Below are 24,669 nucleotides of genomic sequence, written 5' to 3' on the forward strand. Positions count from 1 at the left end.
ATCCGTCAAAACAATAACCCCCAAAAAACTAATCCTGTCTGTGGAGCATCCGCCTTCACTCGATCAGCATTTGGTCAGTAATCCATCAGCAGGGCCGGCGTCAGAACCCGGCAAACCCGGGCAAGTGCCGGGGCCCACTGTAAGTTAGGGGGCCCACTCGTCTCCGCGGCGGCCCCTTTAAAATGTTTGCCAGAAATATTTGCGCAGCGCAGCGCAGCGCAGCGCAGCGCCTGCTCGCCGTCCGAGCCATAATTATTCATGTTGCGCAGCGCAGCGCCCGCCCCCTCTCTCACGTGATCCTCTTCTCTTCTGACTCCGAGTCCAGGCACCGCACGCCGCACAGATCAACGAATCCAGCGATGATCCTCATTTGAGTCTGACTCACTGTAAGCCCGCCCCCAGCCAGCAGCAGGCCTGATAGCCGAGCCCAGAGGAAACCTGGCGCCCAGCCCAGAGGAAACCTGGAGGAGCTGAATGCTGCTGCTGGACTCGTTTTAAATTTAGAATTAAGGTGAACTAATAACAGTCACATACCAAGACCAGTTCATGAATTTTTGCCAATAAACTGTATAATTGATTTCATGTGTTCTGGTATTTTCTTATAGGAGTTTATATTGTGTTTTAGGCCGAATGCACACGTCCGCATTCCACGGCTGTGAGCAGTCCGTGGTATCCCGGCCTGGCATCCTGCTGAGAGCAGGAGCGCACGGCGTCATTGGTTTCTGCTATGACGCCGTGCGCTTCATGCCGCCGCTGCACTACAGTAATACACTCGTATGATCTATACGAGTGTATTACTGTAGTGCAGCGGCGGCATGAAGCGCATGGCGTCATAGCAGAAACCAATGACGCCGTGCGCTCCTGCTCTCAGCAGGATGCCAGGCCGGGATACCACGGACCGCTCACAGCCGTGGAACGCGGACGTGTGCATTCGGCCTAAAACACAATATAAACTCCTATAAGAAAATACCAGAACACATGAAATCAATTATACAGTTTATTGGCAAAACTTCATAAGAGGAAATTTTCCTCTTATGAATTTTTGACAATAAAGTGTATTATTGATTATCATTTTCTTATAGGAGTTTGTTTTAAGCCTCATTCACACGGCCGTTGTGTGTCCATGGCTGTATTGCGGCCCGCATACGGCAGGTCCGCAACGCAATACACGGGCACCGGCCCATGTGCACTCCGCATCACAGATGCGGACCCATTCACTTGAATGGGTCCGCAATCACAGAGATGCAGAACGAACGCATGGATTGGAACCCCATGGAAGCACTATGGAGTGCTTCCGTGGTATTTCTGGCCATGCCTCCGCACCCCAATAAAATAGAACTTATTCAATTTTTTTGCGGGGGGCGGACGGTTAACGGACCCATTCAAGTTGAATGGGTCCGGATTCGTCCCGGCCACTGCATGGACGTTGCCCGTGCATTGGGGACCGCAACGGATGCACAACGGCCGTGTGCATGAGGCCTAAGGGCTCTTTCATACGAGCGGATGCCGTGCGGGTAATCCGCTGCGTGAAAGAGTGCCAAGCCCCGTCCAGGACAGCAGAGACACGGAGCAGTAACATGATTGATAATGCTCTTTGCCTCTCTCTGACATTTTTACTACAAAATGACAGTGAGATACAGTTGTCACTGTGATTTTGTAGTAAAATTATCACAGAGAGGCAAAGAGCATTATCAATCATGTTACTGCTCCGTGTCTCTGCTGTCCTAGACGGGGCTTGGCACTCTTTCACGCAGCGGATTACCCGCACGGCATCCGCTCGTATGAAAGAGCCCTTATGCCCCTTGCAGACTAGCGTTCCTCCCGCAGCAAGTCCACATTGCAGCACCCGGCCCAACCTCCCAGCGCTGCCAGAGGTCACATAGCATTATATTGATTGATCTAACCCTTAAAGTTCTGGAATGTATTGGATAACTGGCATAATGCTGTTAGTGTCATCTAATACATTCCAGGACTATAAGGGTTACATAGCATCATAAATCAATATAATGCTATGTGAATCCCATCAGTGCTGGGAGGTCAGGCCGGGTGCTGCGATGCGGACTCGCTGCGGGAGGAACGCTTGTCTGCAAGGGGCCTTAGCACAGGGGGGCCCACTGAGGCTTTATCGCCCAAGGGCCCACATGAACCTGGAGCCGGCCCTGTCCATCAGTATTGCTAATGACACAAAAAACAGGAGTGGATCCAAAACAGAGATGACACGTGAATGGAATATTTGCATGTCTTCTGTGTTTTGTACCCACTCCTGCTTTTGGCTACTAAATCATAAGCCAAATCTGATGCAAAATAGGACCATGTCATGCAGGCCTTACAGCTGATACATAGACAGGATCCATTGTGCGTCTCATTTTTCCTTCCTTCTGACAGATCAGAAGAAGGGTGAAATAAATGATGATGCCAGCCAGGCCAAAAGGCAAAATAGTAGCCCAGTCATAAAGTGGGGAGGATGGGAACAGCATGAGTAGTCCACAGAGTGGCCTTATGACATAGTGGTGTGGCGGAAGCAGCATGAGGAGACCACAGAGTGGCCCAATGACAGAGTCTGGAGGTGGCAGCAGCATCAGGAGGAGGCCACCAGGTGGCACAATGACATTGTGGAGGTGGCAGCAGGAGCATCATGAGTCCACAGAGTGGCACAATGACAGTGTGGAGGTGGCGGCAGCATCAGGATGCCACAGAGTGGCACAATGACAGAGTGTGGAGGCGGTGGCAGCATCAGGAGGAGGCCACAGGGTGGCATAATGAGAGTATGGAGGTGACAGCAGCATCAAGAGGCCACAGAGTGGCACAAAGACAGAGTGTCGAGGCAGCAGCAGCATCAGGAGAAGGCCACAGGGTGGCACAATGAAATTGTGGAGGTGGCAGCAGCAGCATGAGGAGACCAAAGAGTAACACAGTGACAGAGTGTGGAGGTGGCAGCAGCATTAGGAGGAGGCCACAGGATTGCACAATGGAAGGTAGCAGAAGCAGCATCAGGAGACCACAGAGTGGCAGGGTGACAGTGTTGAGGTCGCACCAGCATGAGGAGACCACAGAGTGGCAAGGTGACATAGTGTGGAGGTGGCAGCAGCATCGGGAGACCACAGAGTGGAAAGGTGACATAATGTGAAGGTGGCAGCAGCATCAGGAGACCACAGAGCATCAAGGTGACAGTATGGAGGTGGCAGCAGCATCAGGAGACCACATAGTGGCAAGATGACATAGTGTGAAGGTGGCACCAGCATCAGGAGACCACAGAGTGGCAAGGGGACAAAGTGTGGAGGTGGCAGCAACATCAGGAGACCACAGAGTGACCCGGTGACAGAGTGGGGAGGTGGGTGGCAATACCATTACCAGCTGAATATGGTGGGTGAAAGAAGGAGCATCAGATGTGTGGCATCAGGTGGGTAACAACATCAGAATAGTATCTGAGGCAGGTAGCTAAAAGAAACCAGTCTCTTTTGTCAAAGTGTTGGTGTGGCACCATGGATGATCTAGTCTGATGCATCAGGCATTGGTGGGTGGAAATCCTGGTTGATCCATGCCTGATTCAACGTGACAAAATTCAGCCTCTCCACATTTTGGGTGGACAGGTGAATTCTTCATGGGGTAACTATGGCCCCCGCCGCACTTAACACCCGCTCTGATGGCAGACTACTGGCCGGGCAGGACAGCTTTTCCTGGGCAAACTCTGCCAATTGCGGCCACAAATAGAATTTGGCTGCCCAGTAGTCAAGTGTATCTTCAATGTGGGGTGGCAGGGTGCTGTCCAAGTATGTCACCACTAGGCAGGTGAAGAAAGCTGCTCATCAGCATCTCTAGACTCAAGTTGATGCTGATGGAGCTGAAACTGCTCCTACCCCCCACCCTGCCACAGCAGCCATAGCAGAGGAACATGAGCACAGAGGGCCCCCCCCCCTGCGAGATGGTGGATGATGGGGCAGATAGGCAGTGGCCAACTGACTACATGTCTCTATAGTAGTTTAGTTTGTCCTCCCTCTCAGCAGGTGTAAAAAAGGCCCCCATTTTGGATCAGTAGCAAATGTCCAACAAGGTGGAGAGCCAGAAGTCATCCCTCTGTTGAATGGTGACAATTCAGCTGTCACTACGCAAGCAAGTGAGCATGCATCAGGCCATTTGTGCAAGTGACTCAGAGGGACTCCCTGCCTCGATCTCCACTGCATACTGCCACGGTGTGTCTGGGTCCTCTGCCTCATCTTCCTCATCACCCTGTAGCTACTCTGGCTGCTCCTGCTCCTCCTCTCCTGTCACCTGTGTAGAAAAACCACCCATTTCGCTACAAATTCCCTGTGCTCCAATGTCCTCCTCCCCCTCCTCCTCCTCCTCCAGTTCAGCCCCCACAGTGCTGATGTGGCTATGAGATCTATGCGCCACATCTCCAGTCCCCTGACCAGCCAGAATTACCAGCATCTGTTCCAGGACATGAAGCAGTGAAATTACATTATTTATCCCGTAGTTCTGGCGACTGACAAATAACGTGGCCTCCTCAAAGGCCCTAAGCAAACGCCAGGTATTACGCATGAGCTGCCACTGGCTGACATCAAAGTTACACAGGGGAGTACTCCTGTCCGCTTGGATCATCAAGAAATTGTTTATGACCTTTCTCTGTTCGTATAGTCGGTCCAACATATGAAGGGTGGAATTCCAACGGGTGGAAACATTGCAAATCAGCCTATGTTGGGGGATGCGGTTCTGCCGCTCAAGGAGGGTGTGCTTTGCAGTGTACGAGTGGCTGAAGTGCATGCAAAGAGACGGAAATTATCGCAGGACCAACAGCGTGAGAACGTTGAGTCAGAAGCGGCTTCACCTAGCCAAGTTACTGGTGTGGCTGTGCAGGAACCACATTCACCCAGTGGGTCGCAAAAGACATGTATTTTTCCTGGCCGCAGTTACAGCTCCACACGTCGGCGCTGCCATGCACTTTGGCAGACACCGACAGGCTCAAGGACTGGCCCACCTTCTGTTCTTCATACATGCGCAGGGCTGGTACTGCCTTTTTGGCAAATAAATGACAGCTTGGGACTCTCCATCTCGGCTTGGCACAAGCTATCAGTTCTCTGAAAGGTGCAGAGTCCACCACTTGGAAAGGGAGGGAATGCAGCACCAGCAACTTGGCCAGGAGCACATTCAGCTTCTGCGCTGTTGGGTGAGTGCACATGCCCTAGTGAGTGCACGTGCCCTAGGAGTAGAAGGAGGAGCAGGAGCATCAGGACCAGCAGATGATGGAAAGGACAGACAGCTCCCTTCGGCTGAGGTGGTGGAGCCTTGACTGCCTGAAATTGGGTGTGTGCCGCAGTTTCTGCTGCAGGCTGGACCACCACATCGAAGTCACGGTTCTCCCAGGCCACTATGGTGACGCTGCATATGTTGACGCAACATTGTCACCCTAGCCACGCTTCACCTTCTGCCCATAGATTCTACAAATGGCCATGTGGTGGCTTAACAAAAAAACGGCCACACTGACGAGTAGGTGATTTTACCCTTAACACTCCGCACTGACTGACTGCTACCGCCACTGCTTCCATGAACCCCTGCACCACTACTTTCCGGGCACGTATGCTCCTGCGAAGCGGGTGGTCTACCCCGGGCACGTTTGGCTCCCGACCTCCCACTCCTGCCATCCTGCTGACTCCCGGCCATGCTAGCGACTTGCTGGCTGCACCGCCGCCCTATGGGCAAGCTGCCACCCTATTTTCCTGATGATGATGATGATGAAGCCCCTAATTTACCCGGCTTCCAAGTGCAATCAGCTACATCATCATCATTGAGTACTGTCTGCACGTCACTGATGTTCTCAACGGTCTCTGGGTCAGGAGCCTGACTGCCCGCAACACCAGCTCCCACGCCACTCTCCTTACCACTACTTTCCCGCCTACCAGAGGAAGCGGCTGATGTTTCCTCCACATCTTGGGTTGCCAGTAGCTGCTGACTGTCGTCTAGTAGCTCGTCCTCGCTGTATAGTGGAGCTGAGCCCACAGCATATAATACTTCATTTATTAAACGTTCATTTATTTCAGCAATGCAACTTAAAAGGAGTTGCATTAATGCAACTTAAAATTAGAATATTGTGAAAAGGTTCAATATTCTAGGCTCAAATTGTCGCACTCTAGTCAGCTCATTAATCCATACCCCGGAGCAAAGGGTACCTGAGATTGTGACTTTGGGGTTTTCATAAACTGTAAGCCATAATCATCCAAATTATAACAAATAAACCAACCAACCAACCAAACCGACCGACTTACAGACTACACTTGGAAGCCTCCTTTGACGAAATATCTCTGCTACAAACATCACTGCAGTTTCTCCACCAACAGATTGAGATCTGGTGGACCTGGCAGTTCAATTCAACAGAAACACAGAGTCGTCTAGGTAAACCTCTTGATACATTGTGTCACAGACACTTCTGAGGAGAGGCGAGGACTCAAAGTTTAAAGTCTGGAGAACCTTCGGTTGATATAAGGTAAATCTTACTTGCAAGTAATTTTATAGCGGGACGCCGCTATCCACTTCATGTTCAGCGGGACGCTGCTGTAATTGGAAGTGGGACATAATAATATTCGATTGGACTGCACCAATACCCAGATGTTTATACCAAATTTGGACTGAATAATTGAATTTGAGATTTTATTTTATTTTATGATTGTTGATATTTGCACTATATTGTTCTGAGCCCTTGTGTAAATCGATTATTTTTATTTAATATTATCAAATATTTTATTCAATGATATGAAATATTTCATTGATTCATCTATTGATTATTACAATTGATTGGTTTGAGCAACATTATTCACAATAGTAATAAAGATATTAAATTGTACCACATGGTCAGGATTTCTTGAGTGCCCTGTTACACTATTCAAATTATAACAAATAAAGACTTGAAAATTTTCCCAGTTCATCACACAAATATTTTTTTTTGTTCCACTAATACACACCAGAAAGGGCTGTCATTTTCTCACTTCACCACACCAGAAGGGCTTTAGAACATATAACTGCACCGCTGAACAGCAAATAATATATATTTTTTTGCCACTAATACACACCAAAAAGGACTTTAGAACACATAACTGCACTGGTGAACGGCAAATAATATATTTTTTCTTGCCACTAATACACGCCAAAAAGGGCTTTAGAACATATAACTGCACCGCTGAACGGCAAATATATTTTTTAGCCACTAATACACACTAAAAAGGGCTGTCATTTTCTCACTTCACCACACAACGGTAAATACTTTTTTGTGTGCCACTAATACATGCAAAAAACGGCTTTAGAACATATAACTGCACCGCTGAACGGAAAATAATATATATTTTTTTGCCACTAATACACGCCAAAAAGGGCTTTAGGAAATTTAACTGCACCGCTGAACGGCAAATAGGCTCCTATTTTTTTCCACTAATACATGCCACAAAAGGCTTTACAACATATAACTGCACCGCTGAACAGCAAATAAAAAGAACATTTTTGCCACTAATACAAGCCAAAAAGGGCTTTAGAACATACATGTATAACTGCACCGATGAACGGCAAATAATATACAGGGTGGGCCAGTTATATGGATACACCTTAATAAAATGGGAATGGTTGGTGATATTAACTTCCTGTTTGTGGCACATTAGTATATATGAGGGGGGGGAACTTTTCAAGATGGGTGGTGACCATGGCGGCCATTTTGAATTCGGCCATTTTGAATCCAACTTTTGTTTTTTCAATAGGAAGAGGGTCATGTGACACATCAAACTTTTTGGGAATTTCACAAGAAAAACAATGGTGTGCTTGGTTTTAACGTAACTTTATTCTTTCATGAGTTATTTACACGTTTCTGACCACTTATAAAATGTGTTCAATGTGCTGCCTATTGTGTTGGATTGTCAATGTAACCCTCTTCTCCCACTCTTCACACACTGATAGCAACACCGCAGGAGAAATGCTAGCACAGGCTTCCAGTATCCGTAGTTTCAGGTGCTGCACATCTCGTTTCTTCACAGCAATTGTCTGTGAAGATACGAGATGTGCAGCACCTGAAACTATGGATACTGGAATATAAAATAAAGTAGAAAAAAGTCAGTCCTGTGTCCCAAAACACGGACAGTTACTTGCGCTGCAGGTTCCGATGTAGTGTGGTGGGTAATTCACACTGGGAAGTCATATAGCAAAAGTTTGAAACCGCGCTGCTTGAGATTTTGTCATCCGATACACAGGTGAATGAATCAGGGTATAGGCCTCTATCTTCCACTCTCAAAGGGTTCGATCCTCCTCAGACCGCCTCCTCTGCAGGGTTAGACAATCGGCATATAGTGACGTACCCTCTTAGTTGTTATTATAAAAAGGTTTTATTCTACTCACAGACAATGGTAGACAATAAGCGTTTCACAGTAATAAAAGCAATAGCGTTCCTGCCCGACCCGGGTTTCGCTCTCTGGCTTCCTCAGTTGTTGCCCCTGAGGAAGCCAGAGAGCGAAACCCGGGTCGGGCAGGAACGCTAGAGGCCTATACCCTGATTCATTCACCTGTGTATCGGATGACAAAATCTCAAGAAGCGCGGTTTCAAACTTTTGCTACGGATACTGGAAGCCTGTGCTAGCATTTCTCCTGCGGTGTTGCTATTAGTGTGTGAAGAGTGGGAGAAGAGGGTTACATTGACAATCCAACACAATAGGCAGCACATTGAACACATTTTATAAGTGGTCAGAAACGTGTAAATAACTCATGAAAGAAGAAAGTTACGTTAAAACCAAGCACACCATTGTTTTTCTTGTGACATTCCCAATAAGTTTGATGTGTCACATGACCCTCTTCCTATTGAAAAAACAAAAGTTGGATTCAAAATGGCCAACTTCAAAATGGCCGCCATGGTCACCACCCATCTTGAAAAGTTTCCCCCCTCACATATACTAATGTGCCACAAACAGGAAGTTAATATCACCAACCATTCCCATTTTATTAAGGTGTATCCATATAAATGGCCCACCCTGTATATTTTTTACCACTAATACACGCCAAAAAGTGCTTTAGAACAAATGACTGCACCGCACAAGGGCAAATAAGACATATGAATGTTTTCTTGTAATAAACCCTGTTAATGGCTGTATCAAATAGCACTTGCACCCCAATAACAAGTTTGCTGGAATTACAGAGCTGTATAATGGCAATTTGGATCTGCAGTCATTGCAGCAAGGTGTAATAGGATTGTTCCTATTGCCCAGACTGTAAACTCCCCTACTGAACCCTGTTATGCTTCAATACTATGGAATGACTCCTCCCCATCCTTTCCCTGAACTCCTATACAGCAAAATAAAAGTACACTGGAAAATGGCTAAATCCAAGATGGCTTAGGCTATTTATAGAGCTGTGACATCACAGGGCTGCCTGGCTGCTGATTGGCTGCATGCATGGCATTGTGGGTGACCTGTCGTTCCCAGAGTTCCTTGCTCCATGTCCTAACACGTGCAGCAGCCATTTTAGGAAAAAATGTGATTCTCTACCACGAAGCGTGAGAAGGATTCGGTGCAAATCAAATTTTTCCACTTTGTCAATTTTGATTCGCTCATCTCTACCCTTTACCTGTTTGCTGACTGAGCAGGCAATAAGCAGAATGAACTGTTTGTTCCCAATAATTGCCTACTCATTAGAGGAGGTGAGAACTGCATTTACATGCAGCAATCACCTCCGCTATATAGTTACAGGTGATTGCTACAGTGATAACTCTTTCCTATACAAGATTCATTGTTTCTGAGCAGGACACCACCGTTTACACAGAATAATCTTCTTCCCAGAAACAATAATTTTTATGTCCGCATCAATGATGAAATTACCCAATGAAGGAGTGTTGCTCGTTCATCAGGTGATTGGTAGAACCTTTACTTAGGAACGCTACTTCCCAATAATTGCCAAAGATGTCTCCAGCTTAAACAAATAATTCCTATTACTTTGCAAGGCTATTTGTGGTACCCTTGGTATTGTGAGTTTGGTGCAGGTGCAAGGCAGGAGCTGTAGGTGGTGTGGCCAGCGAATGGTGCAGGAGTCAGTAATCAGGCCAGATGTAATGATGGAATAAACATCTCTTTACTGAAGAGCAGAATTGTGGTGGTAGCACAATCTAACCATACCAAAACACAGTTCCCACAATATACAGTGTAAATCTCCGCAGATCGTTTTGTACGGATTTGAGCAAAGATGGGAATTATGGTACTTTTTCCTCTCCCTTTCCAAAGTCTCTCTCTACAGAATCTATGACTGGCAATATTACTTTTATAATGGTAGTTGTAATACACAACTGAGGCATACAGGTTTGAGATATAAGTGGCCAGGCCATGTCTAAGTGTGAAGGATGTCTTAGGGGGTTACCCTATGTCACTGCTGCATCAGTGCCACCGCCATCAATTGGTGGCTATTTTGCAGACTGACACAGGAGTCGGATGAAAAAAGTCCATACCTCGATGAGGTTGGTTAAGAATAAAGATTCTTCATACTCTGTGCTTCAGTCTAGCTAGTGCTGAACAAGTTTTGGATTACAGATTACACTCCCCCAGCGAGAAACATAACACAAGTATCATACAATTCATTAATCATTTAGAGGGAGATTTATAAAAAAAAAATGTAAACAAAAACTGACTTTAGTTGATCATAGCAACCAATCAGATTCCACCTTTCATTTTCCAAAGGAGCTTTGAAAAATGGAATGTGGAATCTGGTTGGTTCTATGGACCAGTGAGCCATCTTTTCTTTACACTAGTTTTGCTAAATATAAAGATCTTAGGCTAAGAAGAACTTTTAGCCAGCGATCTATAGATTGTGTGAAATGTAGGGTGTATATTTTTTGGCAACAGGAAAAACTTGTAGGATCCACTTGTATTCTCCTACAAGGTATGTTTGGCATAATCTGTATGTTGGGAGAAAAGGACCATTGTACAGAATAACACCAGGCTACACCTTATTTTGTCCAAAGGGTAGTAAGAGTGGCCTATAAATAATCAGTACACCAATACACAGGGTAGGGAAACAATTTACCTGTGAGTGATAACGTGAAATTAAGCATCAGGCCTGGCCCTAAATCATCCATTTTCATTTATTTATTATCCACCAGGCAGAAATTTTTATTTCTTGTTCAGTTTAATTAAACCATCATATAGGTGATCAGTACACCAATACAAAGGGTAGGGCAACAATTTACCTATGAATGATAATGTGAAATTGAGCATCAGGACTGGTCCTTAATCATCTGATATAGTTTATTTAATATCCACATGATTGGAATTTTTTGTTTTAGGGATTGTTCAATTTAATTAAACCAACATATAGGTGATCAGTACACCAATACACAGGGTAGGGCAGCAATTTACCTGTGAGTGATAATGTGACATTAAACGTCAGGCCTGGCCCTAAATTATCAGTTTTTGTTTATTTTAATATCCACATTGCTGGAATTTTATTTTTTGGGGGTTATTCAATTTCATTAATCCAGCATAAAATACAGAGTAGATCAGAAATGTATCTGTGAGTGATAATGAATTTAGGCCTAAATCCATTTCCCTTTATTTCTGTCTCCACACGCTTCCAATCAGTTGTTTGTTTGTTTTATTGGGGGGAGGGGGGGGTTTGTTGATTGTATTCAAACCAGCATATACATGATTACTACACCAATACACAGGGTAGCACACAATATTATCTGAGAGGCCCAAATATGTTAGGGCAACAGAAGGGTTCCAAATAAAAGACCCAGAGCCAGAATGTGAGTAATAGCAGCACCAGCTATCCAGTCAGAAGTGGTAGTAGTAGGCCGCAGTTGTCCCTGCTGGCTTCGGAAAGGCAGGGAGGGTGAGGACTCCAATGACGATTGTGTGCTGGACAGGACCTGGGAGCTGGATGGGGGTGCTAAGAAGGAGGCAACATCACTGGAGAAGGGTGGTGGCTGCAGAAATAAGGAGCAGAGGCGACATACCTCCCAAAGAACAGCCAGGGCCACATCTGCTTCAGGTTCTGGTGATGCCGCTGACACTATGGGACCAAAACGTGCCAGAGCTGAGCCCAGCTTGGCTGCCTGTAGCTCAGTGGGAGCAACTCCCATATGGCCTTTTTTTCTCCACAAGGCAGGCACACAAAACCACAGTGGTGTGCAAGATCTGCAGGATTTTAATAAACCATGGCCATTCAAACACACTCATAGCTACCAGAGGTCTGTTGCAGGATATGAGGTGGCATCAACGGATCCTTTGGGGAAATATCCTTTGACCTCGCCCCCATCCCCCCAAGATTATATCGGTCTGGCTCCCACAGCAAGAACTAATCCGCCGCCTCCTCCTCCTCTATGGACACAGCATAGTTCAGAACGGCTGCAGGGCACAGCCTCGCTCATACTACCCCCTCCTTCCTATCACTTGTGTCAAATCATGTGTTGCCACGTCGTGTAGGAGATAATCGGCGGACAGTAGCCACACCGATGAGTAGTTGCAGCTAAAGTACATCAAGCAGCAAATATCCAGCTGGCTGTCACCCCGCTGACTCCAACTGGACAAGGTGGTCAGTGACAATGGGCGCAACATTCTGGCAGCCCTGAACCTGCGGGAAATAACACATGCTCCCTGCATGGCCTTTTAATAAAATGCACTGGCTTGCGCTAGGTGCTGGCAATATCCAAGAGACTGTCCCTCTTTTCAGTAATTTTCACATGGTGAGGAACACTCTCCTGGACTTGCAGCATCTGCAGTGCTCTGCAGATACACCTCATAATCTGCAGTTTCAACTTTCAACTTATTAGAATTCAGCATTGCACATGTTCGAGAGTCTGTACGAGCAGCGGAAAGCTGTGAACGATTTGGTCATGCACCAAACTGCCTCACCAGAAAGCATGGGTTGTTTCTAGGTCAGGCAGTGGCAACTCATGCCGTTAAGGCTGCAGTTATCCCTCATCCCTCCTTATATGTATTTTTGAAGAGACGATGACGCTCATGCAATACGTGGCAACGAAGGAGGAGGAAGAAGAACATCTAACGCATCTTGCTGTCCTCCCTGTAGCTGTTGAAACTCTCATGGGTGAGAAGTAGGAGGTGCTGCCACTTGAGGAGGAGGAAGAGGAGTCGGAGTTGGAGGAGCAAGAGGATTATAATGATAACAGTGACACAGTCCACAACACCCAATCGTGTTGTGGACCCAGTGGAGGGGCGGAGGTGTAAAGAACTAGCTCCTCGGACATGCTGGCCAGGATGGTGATCTGTATGCTCGCTTGCTTATGCAGTGACAGACGGATCGTAGATATCAAGCAGTCTGATGATTTCTGGATAGCCATGCTTTTAGCAAAATGGGGAAATGTTTTTCTCCCTCCTAAAACAAAATGGGGGAATGTTTTTCTCCCTCCTAAAACAAAATGGGGGAATGTTTTTCTCCCTCCTAAAGGGAGGATAAATTACATTATAACCAAGAGATACTATGTACACAGATTGCTGCAGCTTACAGCGAGCAGATGCCTGCTGCCAGCAAGTCTGAAAGGGAGGCCCCTCCCCCGCAGCATCACCCCCCTCCCACCACAAGCAGCAGAAGCCACAGCAGCAGCCATTTCAGTCTCCTCATCATGAAGCAGCAGTTTTTACACAGGCCGCGCCAGGCTGAGGCCAGTCAAAAAGTCAACAGCTCCCACCTCAACTCCGAGGTTCAGGCCTACCTGAACTCTGGCCAGTCTCTGGCGCATACCCTATTCCATGACCCCATGGACTTCTGATTAGGCAGACTAGAACAGTGGCCTGAACTGGCACAGTATACTCTCTTTCTTCTTTCTTGCCAAGCCTCCAGTGTCATCTAAGAGAGGGTTTTTAGCTGCACAGGGTCGTGGTGACAACCAAATGGACCAAGTTGTCCTCCACCAGTGTCCAAAACATCGGTTTTGTCAAAATCAAACAAGCCTGGATTTGGGAGGTTTTTCAGGCTAATGAAAAGATCTAGCCTTGCTGGTGGTGCCCCATTTTTCTACTGCCAACCATCATGTTCTGTACAGCTGCTGCTGTCTCCAGCATGTCACTGCTGCAACCTGCCAACCATCATGTTCTGTATGGCTGCTTCTGCTGCCTCCATCATGCCACCACCGCCATCATGCTACTGCTGCGGCCTGCTGACTATAATCTTCCATAAGGCTGCTGCTGCCTCCATCATGCTGCTGCCTGCCAACATGTGCCATATGGCTGCTGCAGCCGCCGCTTCCTCAGCTGCCGTTGTTCCTCGCTGCTAATCCCCTACAGCCATCGCTATTAACGCAAAGCATCTGCCACTACTACCACTACTACTACTACTACCCATAGACAGCATTGTATTTTCCATGATATGCTGCTTCTGCTGCTGCTACTATTACGGCCGCATGTCACTATATCTGTACCGTACCGTTTCCACATCTACACTGCACTGCTGATGCTCCCAATTAAAAGGGATAATTTTTTTAGGCTCATTCACAACTACTCAAGCCACTTTTTCTTCTGACAATCAACACTTGTGCGTTTCATATGGCAGGCATTCTGACCGTGTCAATGCATAATTTTTTAAAAATTGTTCCCCCAAACCATTTTTTTTATCCCATAAAACTGTGTGTATTTAAAATTCATCTGCTCCCAATAAGGGACAATTCTTGGAAGCTTTGGAATATGAAAAAGCATAACATGCCACAGCTCAGTGTGTTTTTAAACACATTGTATGTTAATGTCATCAAACATGCATTTACCCACAGCTATGTATGTCAGAGTGACTCAGACATCATTTACTATTGCAGAATTTGGGAACCTTGGGGGTTAAGAGTGGAAAACAAAAAAATCCTAAAAAATAAATGAAAAGAGATAAGTTTTCCTAGAAGACAGATAAAAGGTTATATACCAATTTATAGGGCAGTTGGAGCAACTTCGGTTCCAGAATAATCGGTTCGGGTCCAAACCGAACTTTTTCAAAAATGTGGCAAAACTGAACCGAACTTATTCTTGAGTAGTTTGTTAATCTCTAGTATACAGTAATGAGATGGAGATTTTTTTTATTTTCTTTGTGATGTTTGTGCTCTAGCAAGACATCATTCAAAGTGTATAGTACAAGAGACACGTTAATGATATTGTTGAATGAAAAGACATGAAACTTACTCAGGATCCATCGTTCCATTGTCTCAACAGACAAATATTCACAAGGCATCTGAAAAAAATGCATTAGTATTTAGACACTATAATTTATGCCAGCTTGGGAATTGCCTGCAGGATTTAACCAAACACGTATTCTGTTGTTTTGGATGAAAGGATGAGAGCATTATTTACAGAATTAAATGCTGTTTGTTTCCATGATTAGTAATGTACTAAATGTGGTACTACTTATCTCCCGTGATTTAGGCCATGGATGCACAGTCTTTTATTGTCGAAGGGCTGCATTGTCATATTCAACCATTCTCAAGGGCCCCAATAAAACATCAAAGGGTATTATTACCATCTGAGATTTTAGTGGCATATAAAAAACATATGCCATAAATGTCTGCTAGGCAGCAGTTCCACTTCATGACTCTCAATAGATGAGAGTCCAATTCTCCCCAGTTTGCACTCCAACTATAATGAAGACAGCTACATGCATGCATGGACACCTCTCCACTTCACCTACTCCATTCTGGAGTGCCAGAGAAAAATCTGAAGACTCCTATTCTGCTGAATATTTGGGTCCCAGAGATGGCCACACCGAGCAACATCAATACTTACCCATTAAGTAACAAATTTAAATCTTCCTTTTTTATCATTAAAAAAACACTAGTGTATTGTCAGCTTAAGATCGTGAAAACCATGACCATAATTAGGACAAAGATTAATTTAATTAGGCATATTCATAAAGTAGTGTATTAAATGAGGATAAATTTGCAAACGTGACTGCACACACTTGTCTCCTCTGTAGCAGTTAGAGAGTCATGCAGGTCATGATAGGTCAGTTTATGGTCATGGTAGACTGTCTTGAGCTGAGGGATTCTTGAATGAATGTTAGGCTTCACTGAAGGTTGATTGCAATGGTATTTAATTTAGGAGCAGGTACTGGAGTAAAGATTGTGATTATAAAGCCCCAAATGTATTCTAACTGTGCTATAATTACATGCAAGAAGGCTACACTGGCTCTGAAGGCTCATTATTGGTAATTTCATCCATGGGCAGCTCAGTACTGTGTGAGGATTGTTTGAGCTTGGATTATTCTGTTTTGTAGATATTACAACTTGAAGTTCGGATGAGACTGTAATGCAGCTGGTGTGGACCCACTGTGTCACTGAATGGATTTGACTTAGGACTATTCCTAAGGGTGTTATTTAAGTTATCCCCTGGTTTTCACCCCTTTAACCCTATAAAAGGATCTGGTCTTCACTATAGGGGAACCAAGAGGTCGTTACCTCCATTTGGTGATAACTGATACAGGCAAAAAACTATTTAGCAAGAAGCGGACAGACAACAGTATGGGCAGTGGACAAACCGAAGTAAGGACAGGTGGAGTCCATACAGTATGGTAGTTAGGCAATACAATATGTCAAGGCTGGTGGCACATGGTCAATACTAAGATTAGGCAGGGGTCAGGGCAGGGAGCACAGGGTCAGGGACCTTTGCAGTACGAGACACGCTAGAAACCTACATCTCAGGCAACTACCAATAAGGGGCAAAGCACCCTATATACCACTGAGAACACTGCAGTTGGATGGGGACATATTACTCCTTTATAATCTAGAAAGAGCGTCAATGCCTCAAAGGGGTTGGCCCACCTCAGGCTTTGATAGCATATTGTTAGAATATGCCATAAAAGTCCTATAGGTGAGGGTTTTATCTCTGGAACCCACTGATATCTCCAGAAGGGGCCCCTAAAGTGAATGACAGCACACCACGCATGCGTAGGTGCTCTCCATTCACTGCTATGGGAGTTCAAAAAATAGCACACTTGGCTATTTTCATAAGTCCTATGGCAGTAAATGGAGAGCTCATAGAGCATGCATACCCGCCTTTCCATTCACCTCTATGGGACTGCCAGAAATAGAGCCCGCATTTTCGGAATTCTCTTAGTGGTGAATGGAGGGTAGCCACATTTGTGTGAAATGCTCTCCTTCACTTTGTTGGGCACTTTCTGGAGATATTAGATCCTAGTGATAGGCGATCAATGTCTGAGATAAGACAAATCCTTTAAGGGAGAACGCAGAATCACAAAGACTATGGTTCCCATAAATTCATGTATTCAATCTTTTGGATTCTGAGATGCAGAACTACTAGATACACTAAATAATGAACATTTTCTTATCTTACAGTGTCTGAAGTACATGGAGAAATCATTGCTGCAGGATTGCTGAGGAGGCTTAACAGCTGGGCCCCTCTCCACTGCTCTGCTGACTGAGACCTCCGACAGAATAAGAAGTGCAGGGACATCAAGGCATCAGTAACCGTCTATAGAAGAAAAGAACAAACAGCAAGACATAATAAAAACGTACTATAAAAAAAAACAGAATATAGGATCTTCTGTGGATATACAGTACAGATCAAAAGTTTGGACACACCTTCTCATTCAAAGAGTTTTCTTTATTTTCATGACTATGAAAATTGTTGATTCACACTGAAGGCATCAAAACTATGAATTAACACATGTGGAATTATATACATAACAAAAAAGTGTGAAACAACTGAAAATATGTAATATTCTAGGTTCTTCAAAGTAGCCACCTTTTGCTTTGATTACTGCTTTGCACACTCTTGGCATTCTCTTGATGAGCTTCAAGAGGTAGTCACTTGAAATGGTTTTCACTTCACAGGTGTGCCCTGTCAGGTTTAATAAGTGCAATTTCTTGCCTTATAAATGGGGTTGGGACCATCAGTTGCGTTGTGGAGAAGTCAGGTGGATACACAGCTGATAGTCCTACTGAATAGACTGTTAGAATTTGTATTATGGCAAGAAAACAGCAGCTAAGTAAAGAAAAACGAGTGGCCATCATTACTTTAAGAAATTAAGGTCAGTCAGTTTGAAAAATTGGGAAAACTTTGAAAGTAAGAGCTATTTGACCATGAAGGAGAGTGATGAGGTGCTGCGCCAGATGACCTGGCCTCCACAGTCACCGGACCTGAACCCAATGGAGATGGTTTGGGGTGAGCTGGACCGCAGAGTGAAGGCAAAAGGGCCAACAAGTGCTAAGCATCTCTGCGAACTCCTTCAAGACTGTTGGAAGACCATTTCAGGTGACTACCTCTTGAAGCTCATCAAGAGAATGCCAAGAGTGTGCAAAGCAGAAATCAAAGCAAAAGGTGGCTACTTTGAAGAACCTAGAATATGACATATTTTCAGTTGTTTCACACTTTTTTGTTATGTATATAATTCCACATGTGTTAATTCATAGTTTTGATGCCTTCAGTGTGAATCTACAATTTTCATAGTCATGAAAATAAAGAAAACTCTTTGAATGAGAAGGTGTGTCCAAACTTTTGGTCTGTACTGTACCTCAGAAATCATATGTACTACATGATAGTTATGTATCATAAACATTTACTAATCACTTTATATTTAAAGGGATAGGCCACTTTTTGGCTACCTGTTACCAATGTGTATGGAAGATGACAATATGGCACTTACTAATATAGCCTTTGTTGAAATGATGTGCCATTTTCCATATTCCATAAGGTATGTCCCCTTGTATATTAGATCTTTGTTCTGTCTCACAGAGGTCCTGTCCATAAGATGGCAGGGGCAGTGTATTTGAATAGAGAAGACCTCACATGGAGAAGATTTGCCTGGTCATATGACCTTCCATCTGCAGCCATTTTATGAACAAAACTTGGCAAACAAGGGGGCATGGCTTAAGAAATATAGAAAGGTTATATTAGTAAGTGTCATATAGTCATGTTTCAAACACAATGATTAACAGTAACAAAAAAGTGGCCAACTCCTTTAAAGCAGAATTAAAAAAAAGAATATGTTACTTATTAAAGTTTGTGTAATAATCTATCCCTGGTTATGTGGTAGTATCATTGTTTCTAGGTTTTAGTTATGGTAAATGAACAGGCAAGTCTTTCACACAAGAGAAGAAAGACGTATAGAAGGCTTAAGTATTATTTATACACCAATATCATGCTGTTATGGTCAACAGGATGCAATCATGACACATTCTTTGTGGAATGACAAGTCTTATTTATAGGATTAGGCAGTGTTTCAATCATCTAGAATATACTTTTATAGTAAAATATTACCTTGTTTTATTTATTTAAAGGAAAACATCAAAATAACAAATACCATTGACTCCTCCCACCTTAGTATGAGGTCCAAATTCCTCACTCAGCTTTCTCAAGGGGTTATCATACTCCACTAACATCTGACCAAGACGGGCATATGATGGGTCACTGTAAAGCAAAATAAATACTGCAAATCCAGCCACATCAACATAAAATGCATCTGCGAGCGCAGTATTCTCCCCAACAATTCTGTTCTCTTTTTTCACATCATAAGAGTAAAAACCTCTGTGTACCAACTATGGGGGTCATTTACTAACCAGAAATACACCTATACATAACTCTACATAACTCCAGCAGATCCACTGCTAGCTGTAGAGGATATTAAGAGTGGCGTCTAAAACTATGGGGCTCATTTACTATACTGAAATACGCCTAAATTAGGTGCATTTCAGGCGCAGATGGCAATGCAATGGTTAGCCCCACTCCCGGCAGATCTAAAATTGTAGGAACAGACCCATCTCATTCATCATTATCTATGCCTGGTTTAGGATACTTTCACACTTGTGGCAGGACGGATCCGACAGGCTGTTCACCATGTCGGATCCGTCCTGCGGCTATTTCGCCGTGCCGCCAGACCGCCGCTCTGTCCCCATTGACTATAATGGGGATGGGGGCGGAGCTCCGGCGCAGCACTGGGGTGCACGGCGAAAGGCCGCCGGACCAAAATTACTGCATGTCAGGCTTTTTAGTCCGGCGGCTTTCGCCGTGCTGTGCCGGAGCTCCGTCCCCGTCCCCATTATAGTCAATGGGGACGGAGCGGCGGTCCGGCGGCACGGCAAAATAGCCGCAGGACGGATCCGACATGGTGAACAGCCTGTCGGATCCGTCCTGCCGCAAGTGTGAAAGTACCCTTAGGCCTCATGCACACAACAGTTTTTTTTCACGGTCCGCAAAAACGGGGTTCGTAGGTCCGTGATCCGTGACCGTTTTTTCGTCCGTGGGTCTTCCTTGATTTTTGGAGGATCCACAGACATGAAAAAAAAGGCCGTGCGGAGCCAAACGGATCCGTCCTGAATTACAATGCAAGTCAATGGGGACGGATCCGTTTGACGTTGACACAATATGGTGCAATTGCAATGTAAAGTCAGGAGTCCCTTTACTTTCACACTTGCGTTCATATAATGCAGACGGTGGCTCCGTTCAGAACGGATCCGTCTGCATTATATTGTTAAAACATTTCTAAGTGTGAAAGTAGCCTCAGATGGATCCGTCCAGACTTTACATTGAAAGTCAATGGGGGACGGATCCGTTTGAAAATTGAGCCACAGTGTGTCATCTTCAAACGGATCCGTCCCCATTGACTTACATTGTAAGTCTGGACGGATCCGCTTGCCTCCGCACGGCCAGGCGGACACCCGAACATTTTAACTTGAAGCGTCGCGTCCCCATCACCATGGGAACGCCTCTATGTTAGAATATACTGTCGGATATGAGCTACATCGTGAAACTCAGATCCGACAGTATATTCTAACACAGAGGCGTTCCTATGGTGATGGGGACGCTTCAGGTTAGAATATACTGAAAAACTGTGTACATGACTGCCCCTTGCTGCCCCTTGCTCCTGGCCGGTCACAGACATCGCTGCTCGCAGGTAAGTATGAAGCTTCTACAAATTGCTAAGTAACCATGGCAACCGGGACTGCAGTAGCGTCTCGGTTGCCATGGTTACCGATCGGAGCCCCAGCGATAACACTGGGACTCCGATCGGTACTCTCCACTGCCACCAATGAAAGGGGGGGCGAATTTAATTAGGAGGGGGAGGGAGGGGAGAGGGCCCACTGGCCACCAATGAGTTATCTACAGCGGAGGGAGGGGGGCCCACTGGACACCAATGAGTTAACTACAGGGGAGGGAGGGGGGGCCCACTGGACACCAATGAGTTAACTACAGGGGAGGGAGGGGGGGGCGGCCTCACTGGCCACCAATGAGTTAAAAACAGGGGGGGGGGGGGGTCTGCCCCCTGCTGCCTGGCAGCACCTGCCAGGCAGCAAGGGGCAGTCATGTACACAGTTTTTCAGTATATTCTAACCTGAAGCATCCCCATCACCATGGGAACGCCTCTGTGTTAGAATATACTGTCGGATCTTCGGATCCGTCTGTATGAAAGTAACCTACGGCCACGGATCACGGACACGGATGCCAATCTTGTGTGCATCCGTGTTCTTTCACGGACCTATTGACTTGAATGGGTCCGTGAACCGTTGTCCGTCAAAAAAATAGGACAGGTCATATTTTTTTGACGGACAGGAAACACGGATCACGGTCTCGGCTGCAAAACGGAAAACGGCACAACGGCCACGGATGCACACAACGGTCGTGTGCATGAGGCCTAAGGCGTAGAAAATTGTCTAAATGCAAGACTGCTCGGAAATTGTCTTATATTCAGAACTGGCGCTGGATGTGCCGAAGTTATAGAGAGGCTTGCGCCTCTTCATAACTTTGGAGGATCAACCGCCAACACAGAGCCTTTATTAACACCTGTGTCTAAAATGCCGGTCCTATGAATGTTAAATACTGGGGAAATCAAATTACTGACATACAGTATAGAGCATTTCAATCAAGGGTAACAAGAAATTTTTTAATAAATATCATTATTTTAAAATTTTGCATGAAAGAAACTTGAAAATAATAAACGAAAAGTGATAGTAAATTGCTATATACAATCATAGTCTCCAAAATACTGTCCACATCTGCGTCAGGCATTCTGATATTTTCTTCTGGCAGAGGAACAGAATACCGTAATTGTCGTATCACACTTAGCTGGACATGACCAGGGCCCAACGGATTCCATTCACTATAATGGGGTCCGCCAGGTTTCCGGCATTAATACCAGCTGGCAGCGTTTTTTTGTTCTGGCAGAATTCATGATAGAAACCAAGCAGACCCCATTATAATGAATGGGATCTGTTGGGTCCTGACAGAGTCTGGCTATGACAGATACAGCAATTCCAGTATTCTGTTGCTCTGCCAGAAAAGAATACCGGAATGCCTGCTGCAGATGTGAAAGTAGCCCTAATGTGACATTAAACCATTATGGAAAAAATACCACAGTCCTGACAGAGGCCAGAGGGAAACAGTCACACATGACGTATGAAGAACATTAATAGGGACAAATAAAATACTATTCCTTTATACCAGGGATGGCCAACATGAGACTCTCCAGCTGTTGTTAAACTACAACTCCCAGCATGCCCAGACTGCCTACAGCTATCAGTCTACAGAAGGGCATGGTGGGAGATGTAGTTTTAAAACAGCTGGAGAGCCTCAGGTTGGCCATGCCTGCTTTATACTGTGCCACCTACCTTTGGCCTTGTAGCATCTCAAAAGCACAGTTGTATAGAGCAATAAGTGTTTTTCTGTCTTCAATCCGAGACATTAGAAGAATTACAGAGAAGTATGTCACTATCAGGTCTAGATAATTCTTTGTAAAGATGTAATTTATATTCTGCAAGATCATGAGAAAAAAAAATCAGTGCAAAACTAATGGTTACCGCAATATACAGTAGTATAGAAAAGTGTTCACTCTAACAATTACTGCAACTAACTTGACAAGTCCACGTCTAGAGAGGCATGGGTACTCTAGTTGTCACAACATGAAGTCTCCTTGTGGCACCATATTGTCTACTAGAAGCCAGTCATATACAGTACACATCTCTGAAGTGTGACTGGCTTGACTTTGGCTGCATCTAAAGTCAGCATTAAACATTCAAGCAACAAAAATATAAAGAATGAAATGGTGTGCAAATTGAAACGTGAGCTGTTATGATATAATGTTTGTGTGCAGCAGCTTGAGTTGTGAGTTTAAAAACTTTAGAACATTAAGCAGCAATTGCAGCCATTTCTGATATTCACACAGCATGACTTGGTGTTGATCATACACTGTGAATTTTACCTGCACCCCGCAGTTCCGTAAATGCAGCTTGATTCCCTTGCATGCCAGGAAAAGCGACAAATACTCTCAGCTCCATTTTAGAAAATTACATCATTATTTTAAATTAGGAGCTCTTATATAATCATCCTTAATGGTGCTGCTTATGAAAAACTAGAAAAACTTGTACTTACGATGTCAAAATAACACTGGCAAGCATCCATTGTATTCAACATCTCATATACATGGTCCTGCAGGTAGAGAACAATTAGTATTAGGGTACCTGCACACGGTGCAGACTTGTATGTAGAAAATCACATTAAATCTGCACCAAAACCGCACAAAAAAAGCACATAAATCCACACTATTTTTCACAGTTTCGGTGCAGTTTTTATAAAGTTTTTGTTGCAGATTTTGGTGCACATTTTCTGTTTATGTTAACAACCCCATTTAAGTCTATGGAGAAAACGTCTCTACAGAAGGTGCGATATTCATTTGGTGATCTGCGGCACCCTTACATGGGCCTATTATCATGAAAAGTGTTTGTACTTATGTTCGTTTCCGATAATCGGCCCGAAAATTGTGTGGTATGAATCCGCCATTAGACTGCAACTTCAAACCTCAACATTATCTTCATTATCATTATTATTTAAATTCTAATCTTCACACTGAACACGTAAAGGCTATCTTCAAATAAAATAAAATAACCCAATAATGTTAAGGAAGAGTTTGATGAAAAATATCTGAATATGAGTTCATTAGCTAAAAGAAACATTTTTTTAATATCTTATTAGGGAATTCTTAGCTAAAAGATTTGGTCTCGCAGTCAGGACGCTTATCTATAAGTCTAAGTGGATGCTGACTACCGAGAATGTTTTTTGCTCTGGAGGAACCTGCACCTCAGTGCATTACAAGGAGAGCCCATTGATTCTAATGCCAGTTATGTAATGCTCCATTTCTCATGACCGCTGACAGCCTATGATGAGTTTATTGCCAGGGACCTTTCTAAAGGAAAAAAGGGGATTGTTCAAAGCAGAAAACTTCTTACCAAACAGTCAGATGTGAATTTCATTTTATAGGGGTTATATGGGTTCAGCAAATTGGAATAAGTGATCAAAATAAAACGTAACTTTTAATAAATCAAAAATTAGAAAAAATTGGCCCCAAGATAATTGGAGAATGTACACATGTAATACAATATAGAAGCAAGGTAGGTCACCCCACAGATAATTGTGGCACTGGGTGGCCAGAACATACTTAAATTGAACAAGGTGCTCGGCGGCACCAAAAATTGTGTAACCAGGTGGTCCTACTGCTCCGATGAAATGCTCCTTGGTGCAACGATTGCCTCACCAGTGTTAGATGATGTCTATACACAGAGGCTGAAAACAGTTGCTGAACACAGGGTTAGGGATACTAGGCTAGCTCGCCCTAACAATGCCCTACAGCAGGGATGGCCAACCTGTGGCTCTCCAGCTGCTGTAAAACTACAACTCCCACCATGCCCTGCTGTAGGCTGATAGCTGAAGGCAGTCTGGGGATGCT

General features: G+C 44.6%; 1 protein-coding gene across 1 annotated transcript in view; it reads right to left on the reverse strand.

Moving 5' to 3' along the window:
- NCKAP1L (NCK associated protein 1 like) overlaps nucleotides 1-24,669 on the reverse strand; it is a 344,253-nt gene that overhangs the window by 267,974 nt on the left and 51,610 nt on the right. Inside the window, exons 4-8 of the mRNA XM_044285109.1 lie at nucleotides 23,319-23,375; nucleotides 22,559-22,701; nucleotides 19,274-19,364; nucleotides 17,289-17,426; nucleotides 15,126-15,174 (exon numbers count right to left, since the gene is read on the reverse strand). Of these exons, the coding sequence (XP_044141044.1) occupies nucleotides 15,126-15,174; nucleotides 17,289-17,426; nucleotides 19,274-19,364; nucleotides 22,559-22,701; nucleotides 23,319-23,375 (478 nt within the window). The remainder of the gene's footprint in view (nucleotides 1-15,125; nucleotides 15,175-17,288; nucleotides 17,427-19,273; nucleotides 19,365-22,558; nucleotides 22,702-23,318; nucleotides 23,376-24,669) is intronic.

Source organism: Bufo gargarizans, chromosome 3 (assembly GCF_014858855.1).
Source record: "Bufo gargarizans isolate SCDJY-AF-19 chromosome 3, ASM1485885v1, whole genome shotgun sequence".
In the NCBI taxonomy this organism is placed as follows: Eukaryota; Metazoa; Chordata; class Amphibia; order Anura; family Bufonidae; genus Bufo; species Bufo gargarizans.